Source organism: Thermobia domestica, chromosome 4 (assembly GCF_964235325.1).
Source record: "Thermobia domestica chromosome 4, izTheDome1.hap1.1, whole genome shotgun sequence".
Lineage (NCBI taxonomy): Eukaryota > Metazoa > Arthropoda > Insecta > Zygentoma > Lepismatidae > Thermobia > Thermobia domestica.
In genome coordinates this window covers 311,874,528-311,886,843 of record NC_137457.1, presented here as the reverse complement: position 1 = coordinate 311,886,843, position 12,316 = coordinate 311,874,528, and the positions used below count along the sequence as shown (strand labels likewise).

Genomic DNA, 12,316 nt, shown 5'->3' with positions numbered 1-12,316 from the left:
ATTACAGGGGACGCGGTGACTCAGTGGTAGAGGGTTCACCTCTGGTTTGCGGAGTCCCTGGTTCGATCTCGCGCCAAATGGGCTTTGTGGTGGACAAAGACCATGTTCATAGGTTTTGCCGTGGTTCTAACATTTCTTACCACTTTACTCATTCCATCATTGCATTCATTTCTCATCATCACCGTCTCTTTTAGCCTAGCTGGCATAACCGTGGGACGTAAAACTGAAATATTTTATTTCATTTTCACTTATTATCTTACTTAAAACTGTTTCTTTCACATATACTCTTTTATATTTGAGATTTTTCAAGATGACACCTCTAGTCCACACTCGTAAGAATAAAAATTATTTGTTGTCATTAAGTAAGAACATGCAATAGACAACGTCAACATTTAAAGTTGCATACGTGTTAATAATGTTTACAATTGTGATTATCCCATACCATATTTATATTTTGCCTAGTTTACAATAAATGAAGAACTAGCAAAAGATAATGTTTAAGGCTAGTTTGTGTGACCTTGAATAGCGAGTTGAGAAAAATATTCATAAAATGTTTTGTATGGAATATTGTACTTTATGGGGCAGAAACATGGCCCTTACACAAAAATTATGAAAAACAACTGGAGGCTTTCGAAATGTGGTTGTGGAGAAGAATGGAGGAAATTAGCTGAGTCGAGCGGAAAACGAATGAAAGAGTCTTAGAAATTGTAGGGGAGAAAAGAATTTTAGATATTATCAAGAAGAGGAAGAGAAACTGGTTGGGACATTGAATAAGAAGGAAGTGTATCATGAGGCACGTGCTAGAGGGTGGTGGCAGGAAAGAAAGGTAGAGGACGAAGGAGACTACAATTAATGGACGATATCAAAACAGAGAAATCGTACCTGAAAAAGAAGAGGATAGCGGAAGAACGTGGAGCATGGAAGCTTCTGAATTGCGACAAGTGACCTGCCAATAATGGCAGAATACCTATGATGACGATGATGACTCCACTTCAGGAATCCTTCCTGTATTTCTATAGTATTATATATAAATACAGACACACATACTCGCCTACTGGCCACTTTTTACAATACATTCGAAATGTTTAATACATAGTGTTTCCTACTCTAAGTCAGGAATTTCTTTAGCAATATTTTTCATATTAACCAGCTTTGCTTTTTATCGACTTAAACTTTGATTAAATTGCTTGCTGAGCAAAACAATACATTTTGCTTTAAAAATTCATAACGTGTAACTATTTCGCCAACTATCAACTTTGGTTTCATCAGACACAATCACAGATAGTGTAGATTTAAATAAAAAATATTGTATTTCTCAGCAAGTAGTTTGATCAAGTTTTAAGTTCTTCCTAGAATTCTAAATAACTATATATACACATATATTGTATATATTTGTCTATTAACCACTTTTTACAAAACACTCAGCATTCTTAATCTCTATTTCTCTAATTCTAGGTAGCAACCTTCTATATAATATGTTTTATTCCAATATATTTATAACTACGAGGGTGATTCAGAAAGTAATGCGTCCAAGCCCACTACTTGGCCAATAGTATGGCAAACACTCTGAACTGTTTATCATTAATGCACTGATGTTTAAGCTATAGAATGTCACTTGTTTTACCTTCCTATCTTTTCTCGTTCCAGAGTAATGGAACAATCCATAGCATCCAGTGCTCACGTCCGGTTGAAACAGAGGGCTGTCATTGAATTTCTGACTGCGGAGGGTTTGCACCCAGGAACATTAATCGCTGGCGACGAGTCTTGGATACACCATTACGACCCGAAAACGAAGCGTCCGTCGATGGAGTACCACCGCACGTTCTCTCCCCCTCCAAAATAATCAAAGTTGTTCCATCTGCTGGCAAAGTGTTGTTGTCATTCTGCCTCATCCTGCCTATAATACGCATCTTGCACCCTGCGACTTTTGGCTCTTCCCCAAGTCAAGGATCATCTTAAGGGCAAACGGTACAGCTGTAACGCGGAGATGTAAACAGCAGTTCTGCAATGGTGTCGGCAGCAGCCACTACAATTCTTCGCCGACAGCACTAAATACTTTGTTTCACGTTGGCGCAAGTGTGTTGCCCGTAATGGGGACTAAATCGAAAAATGATGCCAGCATTTGTAGCTGACATTACAAGCTTTCCACTGATACCTATATGGCTGCTATCTGTCAAACAGAAATAAAGATATCACCTGAAGGCAGGCATACTTTCTAAATCACCCTCGTATTCTGCGTTTTGCTCAGTCTGACATGGGTACAATGTGTCCAATTTATTTACTTATTTCGTTTATCGTTTCGCCTACTTGTAAACAATAAACATGTAAATAATATAATGTCACTAACCTTAAATCCTTCTTTGGTTTTCCTTTTGAGGCTTTTGTATTATGATTAGAAGTCCATGTAAAATGTCCATTGGTAATACACAATGCGACTGATTTGTCAATAGGTTTTGGTATGTATTGGGAATTATTTCTTTCAATCAGTGTCATTATATTCTGTAATAAATTAGACATATTAAATCAATTTTAAAAAGTTTCTTATGTAATTGAAAGTAATGAATAGCAATAAAATTGAAGTAATATGGGTTTGTATTCTAACATCATCATACTGTATAAAGACAATGTTTATTTTACAATATCGTATTAAATAAAATGCTTACAATAAAGTATAAACTGCACAGTCTACAATATTGTCAGCATTTTTCGAAAGAAAAAAAAAATCAAAGATTAGAGATATACCAACTGGATAGATTGCATTCAGTTGAACAAAATGGTATACGTGACTGTAAGTTTTCCAGCATAGTTTTCGAGATTTTTTTTTTTTTTTTTTTTTTTTTTGCAAACATAACAAGCGGAACACAGTCACGGGCGGTAATCTCACCGGAGACACCGGGGACGTGCCCCCAATATTTATAAAACGGTTTTCGTCTCCCTAATATTTCGGGTCTAGGTCAAAACCCCCACACTCAAGAAATGTCAAAACGCCCACACAATGGGTCATAACTTCCACACAAATGGACAAAACAACCACACATAGCAACGGTCATAATCTCCACATAAATGGACAAAACTCCCACACAAATGATCAAAACTCCCCCATGCAGAAATTGTCACAACTGCCACACAAATGGACAAAACCCCCACACAATCGGACAAATCCTCCACACTCTGAAATGATTGTGATTGCACGTATTTGTTGCGGCTCTTTATGACGTCCACTTTAGTGTTTCTGTCATTAGAAAACAGTGCAAGAAGAATAGTTGCAACATCAGTTTAAGTGGAATAAAAAATGTTATTAAAAAGTACAAGGGCAAGACATGCAACCAGGATCATTTCAGAGTGTGGGAGATTTGTCCGATTGTGTGGGGGTTTTGTCCATTTGTGTGGCAGTTGTGACAATTTCTGCATGTGGGAGTTTTGTTCATTTGTGTGGGGCTTTTGTCCATTTATGTGAGGATTGTGACCGTTGCTATGTGTAGGAGTTTTGTCCATTTGTGTGGGAGTTATGACCGTTATAGGTTATGACCGATTACCAGTGTGGGGGTTTTGGCTGTGGGAGTTATGACCGTTCGTGCATTTGGGAGATTTGTCCGTTTGTGTGGGCGTTTTGACATTTCTTGAGTGTGGGGGTTTGGCTGTGGGAGTTTTGACCTGTTCCCAATATTTCAAGTATCTTCGGTCAACTATGACCCAAAAGAAGCTCGACCGTATACCAGTTTGTTACGTTCATGAAACAATGTTAGACAAAGCAGATATGAAAGAAGTAGCACAAAAGTTTGTTTCCAATTGTGAAAAAAGGCAGTTTTTGGCGCTATGGAGGTGAAGGTGGAGTAATCTCTACAGTAACAAACTGGTTTTGCTTAGATAGCGAGCACCAAAGCGAGTTTAACTTTAAAAAAAAGATCAACTATTTTTAAAAAATTATACATTGTTGAGCCTCATTTATGTTGGTTGTATGCTTGTAAGCCTAAAACCTGTTTTCAAAACTTTACCGTACTGTTTCTGAGTATTCACTTCACACTACAATTTATCATTATTTCATTTTTGACAAACACTTGGAGTCATTTAAATCTAACTAAAATTGTAAAACAAAGTTGAATTTTACTGTTTAATAAACAAACAAAATGTAAAGTGTATGTGCCTTTTAGTAACACATTAAAAAAAATCAAATGCATTTTTTTAAAATTAAAGTTTTTGTCTACTTTTTAAGACAAAAATGCAGTATACGAAGACTATTTCTTATTTTATTTTGCAGGGAAGGCCTCACCGCTTTACTGAGGGATATTTCACACATCCCAGTCCCCTCGGTAGTCTGTCCCCACAAAAATTATGTGCTGCTGATGCCAATACAGTCGGTGAACCAAAGCCAGATGTTCCTGGTGTGCAAATCTGGTCCCTCACCCAGATCGGCCACCAAATATAGGAATCTTTATTCTTTAGACCAGATGTTCCCAACTGGTGTGTCATGTAGTCCGATAGGATGTGTCACGAAATGTTAGAATATAAAACTCATGAATCATATAATAATTAGAAAAAATATGTGTAATTGATTTTCCAATACCACTTACCTTCATTCGGTCTAAAGCTGGCAACATGTTTAAAGTGCTTGTTATTCCTTCATAAAATCCAATGAAAGATGTTCTCAGCTGATTCAAGAAAAATGCCAGCAAAGGGAATACCTACAAAAAGACATCAAGAATATAATACAGTATTATATGTGCATAATAATATTTTAATTTACATTGGCCAGAGTTGCTATTGTTACAAATGTCAAAAGATTGCAACTTTATGGAGTTTGAGTACTTGTTACGCCATCTTGGCTTTTTAAATCCCATTGCTTTATATGGGGAACTACTTCTGTTTCTTCTTATTTTATTATTATTATTATTATTATTATTATTATTATTATTATTATTATTATTATTATTATTATTATTATTATTATTATTATTATTATTATTTTAATGGCGTGGAATTTTAATTAAATGATTTTGCTAGTTTCATCCTCCAGTCTATTTAAATGTTCCTTGGTTTTTCAAAACAATTTTTTTGTCATACAAAATGTTAATATTACTTAAAAAAATAAATTTGACTATTCACTCCCTGTTTACCAGGTGAGGCGTACACTCAGAAATGTTATTCCTTGACTTTCATTTCTTAATTCCTATTAGACCAAGAGCTAGAACACATTTTATTTACTCCTATTTACCATAAACTTCGTTATGTGCTTAACATTACCCATAACCTACAGTCTTCAGAAAGACTTTTCTTAATGTTGGTGAGTGGTGAGGGTCAGAGTAATGACGTCATCAACATGGCTGCCACCGGAATTCATAGCACAAGTTTTAATTGAGGATAACTTTCCACTCAATGAAGGTAGAAACTTCGTTCGTGTATCAAATTGAAGGTAATAAACGTGTCTGAAATTTGATGTCATTGCCGTTTATTTACATTGCCGCCATCTTTAAATATGGCGCATGATTTGCTCAAAATTTAGTTTCATTCGCGTTATTATAAATATTTACTGGCAAATAACTATGAAACTATTATAGATATGAAAAAACAATGTAAAACAAACGTGATAAAGCAAAATTTGAGCTTTCCAACGATATCCATTTCATTACTATATCTTAAAAATTAAATGAGTAATTCGGTTTTATGTATCATATGGTGTTGTATTCTTGACCTCTATCTAATATTATGCAAAGCAAAACGCGTATACCACTTTTATTTATCTCAAGTTTATCATAAACTTCCTTAAGTGCTTAAGACATCACGACCCGCTCGGGAGAGTAATACTCCCGGAAGTACGTTTTTCCGCGCGCTACCCTAGCCAGTTGTTTTAAGTTGGTCACTAATTTTATATCATGAAGTACAAGGGGAACAAAATGACCCTATATCATGGAGTACAAGGGCATAAGTACTACAACTACTTATCTGCATAAAAATAAATAAATCACTTTTTTAAGTATTATATTCATATTATTTTAATTTAATAAGTGTTATAAAAATGTAAAAAAAACTTTCCTATGGCGAGGTTTGAACTCGCGCCAAAAGAGGATTTTATTACTAGCTCATAGCGCTAGCCCACTCGGCCACTGAGGCCGACAACAGCAAGCGTTTGTTGTCTGCTATTTGAATGCAACCTGGCAAGAAGTGGATAACGCCAACCAATCAGAAATGTGTTTCTCGTTTCTACTTCCGGGAGCATTACTCTCCCGAGCTAGTCCTAAGACATCACATAGTCTTGAGAAAGGTTTCTCTCAAGGTTAGTGAGTGGTGGGGATCCGCGTAATGACGTCATCACTATGGCTGCCGTGCCAACGCGCAACACTTTACTTAAACAAGTTTAATTCTACAACGAAGCGTCGTAGAGAATTGTTCTTTTTTCCTAAATGCTCGTAATGAAGTACTCTTTGTTTTTGTGTAATACCAATATATTTCGTAGCTCCAATAGTTTTCCTGATATTAGTTAGTAAAAAATAATTGTTATCTAAAGCAGGAAATGTTTTACTGACTTATCACTAAATGACTCATTATGTTTGTTTAACTTCTAAGTATCAGCGCCATTTCACAATTACCATGAACAAATACGTCAGTGTACTAAATGAATAATTGTACAGGTGTTCTACTTTTTATATTATCTACGTAATTCAAGACAAATTGTGCCTTTATATTATGTATACATTATTTCTCTACAATGTACGTATTGTGCTCAGGGGCGTCATTTAGGGGGGGCGCAGGAGGGGGCAATTCCCCCCCCCAAGAGTTTGAGGAATACATATACTTTAAGAGATTGTCTACTAATATACTAGTACAAAACGTGAAAGTCTTATGTCGGTGGTGCTCTTGCCTCCCTCAAGCGAAGTCTGAAATGACGCCCCTGATTGTGCTAATGTATTTTCCCAATGTTTAGTTACTTTCAGTGACGTCAGTACAGCTTAACACATAGATTTGTAAATGAATGGTAAGGCCTACAAAAATGTATAATTTGGATGTTTTGTTTTAAATAAGCATTGAATTGCTATTGTAAGACATCAAACTACTAGAGAACATATTTTAAACTTGAACCACTTGAGGACATAAGAAACTTTATATGTCTGTTGCGAACTTTGTGGAAAAGATACTTGACAGTAACTGTTATGCAAGATATATTTTAATAAAGCTTGGAATTAAAAGTTCCAACATATGGTACAAGGAGTAAAAGAGTATTTCAACCAAGTAACAGAAAACATCCTTTAATCTCAAGACTTGTAAAAAACTATAACCACTGTCAGTGGCGTAATTAGGATTTTGTTACGGGGAGGCTATGTATAAGACGTGAATAGGCACTTATATATTCCTTTTGTGCAATGACAAATTTTAATTAAGTTGTGCGTATAACAAAATAATTTCAGGGAGGCTTGAACCCGATAACCACCCCCCTAAATACACCACTGACCACTGTATATCTTAAAAGTATATTTTATTTGTTTTGACTTAGCAATGACTTTTAACAATAGGCGTAGACTTTAACGTTTGAGTACTTTTTAATTCACTGATTTCATTTTTAATTGACACGATTTTTTCTATTATTAGTTTTATAACTATCATTGAATTATACGGCCAAAAGCTGTATTTTTACTTCTAGCTGTTCTCACAAGGGAAGGTTCCACAAGTTGTCGCTCAAATCTGACAGCCACCTAGCACATCTGATAGAGCATCATAAGAAATGAAAATGAACAAAATTTAAGATGGTATGGACCAGAAGGATAGGAACTACGGGGCTTCCAAACAATTATATCATGGAATTATGTATGTTTAAAGTAAAATCTTGAAAACCGTTAAAGCAATCAAACCGAAAGGTGCACAATATGATGAAAACAAAATGCCGTATCGAAAGCCACAAACAGTGTTGCATTAGATGAAGCAGTGTTCGCAACTCAGCATAAAAGTATTTTCTTTAAAATAACACCATATACAAATGTGCACAGATTTAAAATGCATTATTGTCACTAAACATAACAGTGAAGTGTAGTGGTACAGTGTTGCACACAATTGGAGTAACGTGTGCTGAAAATGTACCCCATGAAGAAGTCTGATATGTGTCAACAGAGGGTAATAAAGAAATGCATTAGAGAAAAAAGTGAGGGATCTGCATTACTCTTCCGTAGCCCTGATGAATAAACAGATATCTCGCGAAAATAAAATGTTACACGCGGGAAAACAAACCTGTGTTTTCTAATTCTGTAAACTGCTTTTCCAGATTATATTATCCAGATTTGGTAGAGTACTTTCTTAGTTTATGTCTTTCGTGTTAAGTGATATATTCGTTTACTATCTCTCCTATACATCATATGATTATGTTACTGTACACTGTTATATTACCATATTCACAACATAAATATAATTATTTTATTACTACCTCATTTCATTCTTAATCGGTCCGGATAGCTGTGTGGCCTAGAAGACTAAACCACCGACTTATTAGGGGTTGCGGGTTCCAATCCCGCCTCGGACATGGAGATTTTTGCTGTACTTTTCACCTTGCACTTCATTTGTCATATTTCGTCTTTCATAGTGCCCCACTTTCGTCGGATCGCACTTTACGCGTAGGTTCCGTCCTATATAGCTTCGGCACTGACACAGGAAGTGAAAATGGCAACACTCAATTTCGTTTTTCAAATGCATCAATCTTTTCTGACACTGTTGACATTTTGTTATGTTATACTATCCGTGTTATTCTGCATTTGAATCAATTTCATAATATGAGCCCCAGGTAATGATTCCTTTATTACCCTTTGTTGTCACATATCAGACTTCTCCATTGTATATTTTCAGCACACGTAGATCCAATTGTGTGCAACACAGTACCACTACACTTCACTGTTATGTTTAGTGATGATAGTAAATTTTAAATCTGTGCATATTTGTATATGGTGTTATTTCAAATAAAATACTTTTACCCTGAGTTTGCAACACTGCTTCATGTATGGCAACACTGTTTATGGTTTTCGATATATTTTGTTCTCATTATATTGCGCACCTTTTGTTTTAATTACTTTAACGGTTTCCAAGATATTTACTTAAAATGTATACATTTCCATGATATATATATTTTTTGCATATTCAAATGTTGAAGCACTGTAGGTTCTATCCTCCTCCTGGTCCATAGAACCTTAAATTTTGCTCATTTTAATTTCTCATGAAGCTCTATCAGATGTGCTATGTGGCAATCAGATTTGACCAACAACTTGTGGGACCTTCCCTTGATAGTACATTAATAAAGTTTTATTATTATTATTATTATTATTATTATTATTATTATTATTATTATTATTATTATTATCATTAAATGAACTATATTTCTTGTAGTTTTTTTTGCAATACTAACCTGAATTGCGTGCAGCTTCCCTTCTGAATGGGGTAAAAATGTTATTAAAACGGCTACAACTGGGAGCGTAAGAGCCATGGTTACACTAAAACTCTGACAAAAATAGGCCTTCTCCAACAATCTACTTTGCTTCTTTCTCACTCCTATAAAATTTAAAAAGAAGATAAATACCTGTCATAAAATCAACGATGTTATAAAATACAGGATCTGCCTATACAACAAAATCGTGAAGCCATACGTCAGAGTTTCGACATCCCCATTCTGCGTGCTCCGCCCAGTAAGATCGCAATGTTTTGAGTCAACATTTATGGCGGAAACGAGAGTAGTAGATCAGACTCGGTTGTTGTGCCGATGCTCAGCTGTTTTCCGGCTTCATTGAGTTAATAGTATGAAGATACATATATGGGTAGGTCCTCTATTTTATAACATCCTTGCGTAAAATATTAAGAAACAGCAACAATTAGGCGAAAATCACAGCAGTAAGGGGAACAACAATAAACAAAATGAATTACTTTCTACTGCAAGCAAATAAAGAATATTGTAATGTAACAAATGTAACACGCAGGGTGCAAGCCACTGACTAGAGTAAAGCACGCGATTGGTGCCAGATCCAAGTAACTTCTTAGAGAGATATCAGGTCCAGTATACTGTAAGTTAATATCTAAACAAAAGTATTAGTAGAGCTTGCATAAGTAAGCGAAGTTATCAATTTTTTGTTAGCATACAGTGTGGGCTAGAAATCCAATCGGAAAACGACAACTGGGAAGACCTAGATACAGATGGGAGGACAATATTAAGATGGACCTCATAGAAATAGGAATACAAAGTAGAAACTGAATCCAGTTGGCTAAGGATAGAAGTCAGTGGAGGGCTTTTGTGAGCACAGCACTGATCCTCCGGGTTTCATAGGACATAGAGTTATTTAGTTACGATTTGGACTGAAGTAAAAAACGTTATGTGTGATTTTAAACGAGTGCTTTTCTATAATAAACGGCAATAAATACTTGGTACAGACAGTCAGCTCATTAAACACAGTAGTAAGGTCTTTGTAGGCATGAAACACCATTACCAAAGTTCGTACTCGCTGCAGTTTTCTTTCATAAAGCTCTTGAGCCAAGGGTTTTGGGCCTGTGCTTGTAGATATTGATAGAGATTCTTACATTTTACTTGACTAAAGAATCCATCCGCTTTGAAATAGAAGCTGCCTAAACTCTAATGGCAATCGATCAACCAATTCTCTACCTCGGCTTATATGAGTGAATATCCAAGAGCATAAGTTCATTTCGTTGATGTTTCTTGAGAATAACACTGGACAGAAGATACCTCCGTGTTGCTAACGAGCAGGAGGGTTCTTTCGTCTCCGCGCTGCACTGGGCAAGAGAGATTCCCTAACCTTACCTACGCTGCTCTGGGCAAGAGATTTCTATCCTATCTCCACACTACATTGGACAGGAGATAATGCTAACCTCCTTGCTGCTACGGGCAGGAGGTTCGTTTCGTCTCCGCACTGCACTGGGCAGGAGACACCATCCCACCTCCTCGTTGCTACGGGCAAGAGGTTCCTCACCGTCAACCTCAAATACCTCCGTGTTGCTACGGATAAGAGTTTCCTCACCTTCAACCTCAAATACCTCCGTGCTGCTACGGGTACGAGGTTCCTCACCGTCAACCTCAAACACCTCCGTGTTGCTACGAGCAGGAGATCCAACTTCATAGAGAAAGGACTATTATTTAGAAATTCCTACTTATTTGTAGCACAGTGTACGAGTCCCAAAGAACTTGTATAGAACTTTTTATAATAAAAAATGAGGGAAAAGAAACAACCTGTATACAGCCTCTATCATATATTACAGTATTTAAGATGTTGGGGATTAGAAAGAACTATCTTAATTATAACTTACCTATTGTTTTACATGACAAAATAAGAATTTCATTACATTAATGTTGTTACTAATTATTTTGTTGATTTTATATGTGATTTACTTAATCTTTTAACTGGTTATGACGTAGTACTGCGTCATGGCATATGTGCAGTGGGAACGGCTATGACGTAGTACTACGTCTTGACTAAAAAGTTACCAATGTTCAGTGGCAATGGCGAAGGTTTCTCTTGATTCCTTTTCTTCTTACAAATCAATAGATGGCTCTGAATGCCCATAATGCGCAAATGACACTGGCTTTTGGAATAATATATGGCACATTGTTGCTCGAAAAAGGAATATTGCTGGTGCTCTAAGAAGAGCAACAGAAACTGCATTTCAAAACAGTAGCAAACGTCTTGGTGAGGCGGGGACATCTTTGTAACGTTCTTTTGTTTATTGTTGTGTGTTGTTGTTGTTTCGTGAAACATACATCATTGTTTCATAGTTTTACGGTTCTTGTGACTATGACGTAGTAGTACGTCTGCCACCTGAGAGTACAAATTTACAGAAAACTGTGCCAGTTAAAGGGTTAAATAATAAATTGTCTCGTTACTTACGCTTGATTTCTTTCAGAAACGGAAGTTCCCATGATTGAAGTTTGATGTGGTACAGATGTTTAAGCATTTCGTTTATGATATCCATTCGATTCTCTGACACAACAGCAATCTTGTTTCTTAGATATACCACTAATCTAGATAACAAATACTGGAATAAAATAAAATAAAAAATAAAAAAGGTTTTCAAAATATATATGTAAAAAATGTATTTTCAATATGAATAAAATATATATGTAAAAAATGTATTTTCAATATGAATAAAAGATATTTCAGGAGATGTAACTACACGAAATTAATAGATATTTAAATTTAAAAAAAAAAAGTATTAGAACTTTAAATACCGGTAACCTTAGGCAATATACGGCCCACCGTTCGTTTGTGCCCACACTAGTAATATCAAAGTTGCTCTTCTGAATAAAATCATGTATAATTATACTAAGTTCTGTCTAGATGTATCAGGG

The 12,316-nt window shown here is 35.7% G+C and overlaps 1 protein-coding gene across 2 annotated transcripts in view; it reads right to left on the bottom strand.

Moving 5' to 3' along the window:
* The window catches only part of LOC145684317 (ATP-binding cassette sub-family C member 5-like), a 247,495-nt gene that overhangs the window by 98,511 nt on the left and 136,668 nt on the right, over positions 1-12,316 (bottom strand). For both annotated transcript variants that reach the window (XM_081756504.1, XM_081756503.1), the window contains exons 9-12: positions 11,856-12,003; positions 9,377-9,519; positions 4,572-4,682; positions 2,348-2,499 (exon numbers count right to left, since the gene is read on the bottom strand). In XM_081756504.1, the coding sequence (XP_081612630.1) occupies positions 2,348-2,499; positions 4,572-4,682; positions 9,377-9,519; positions 11,856-12,003 (554 nt within the window). The remainder of the gene's footprint in view (positions 1-2,347; positions 2,500-4,571; positions 4,683-9,376; positions 9,520-11,855; positions 12,004-12,316) is intronic.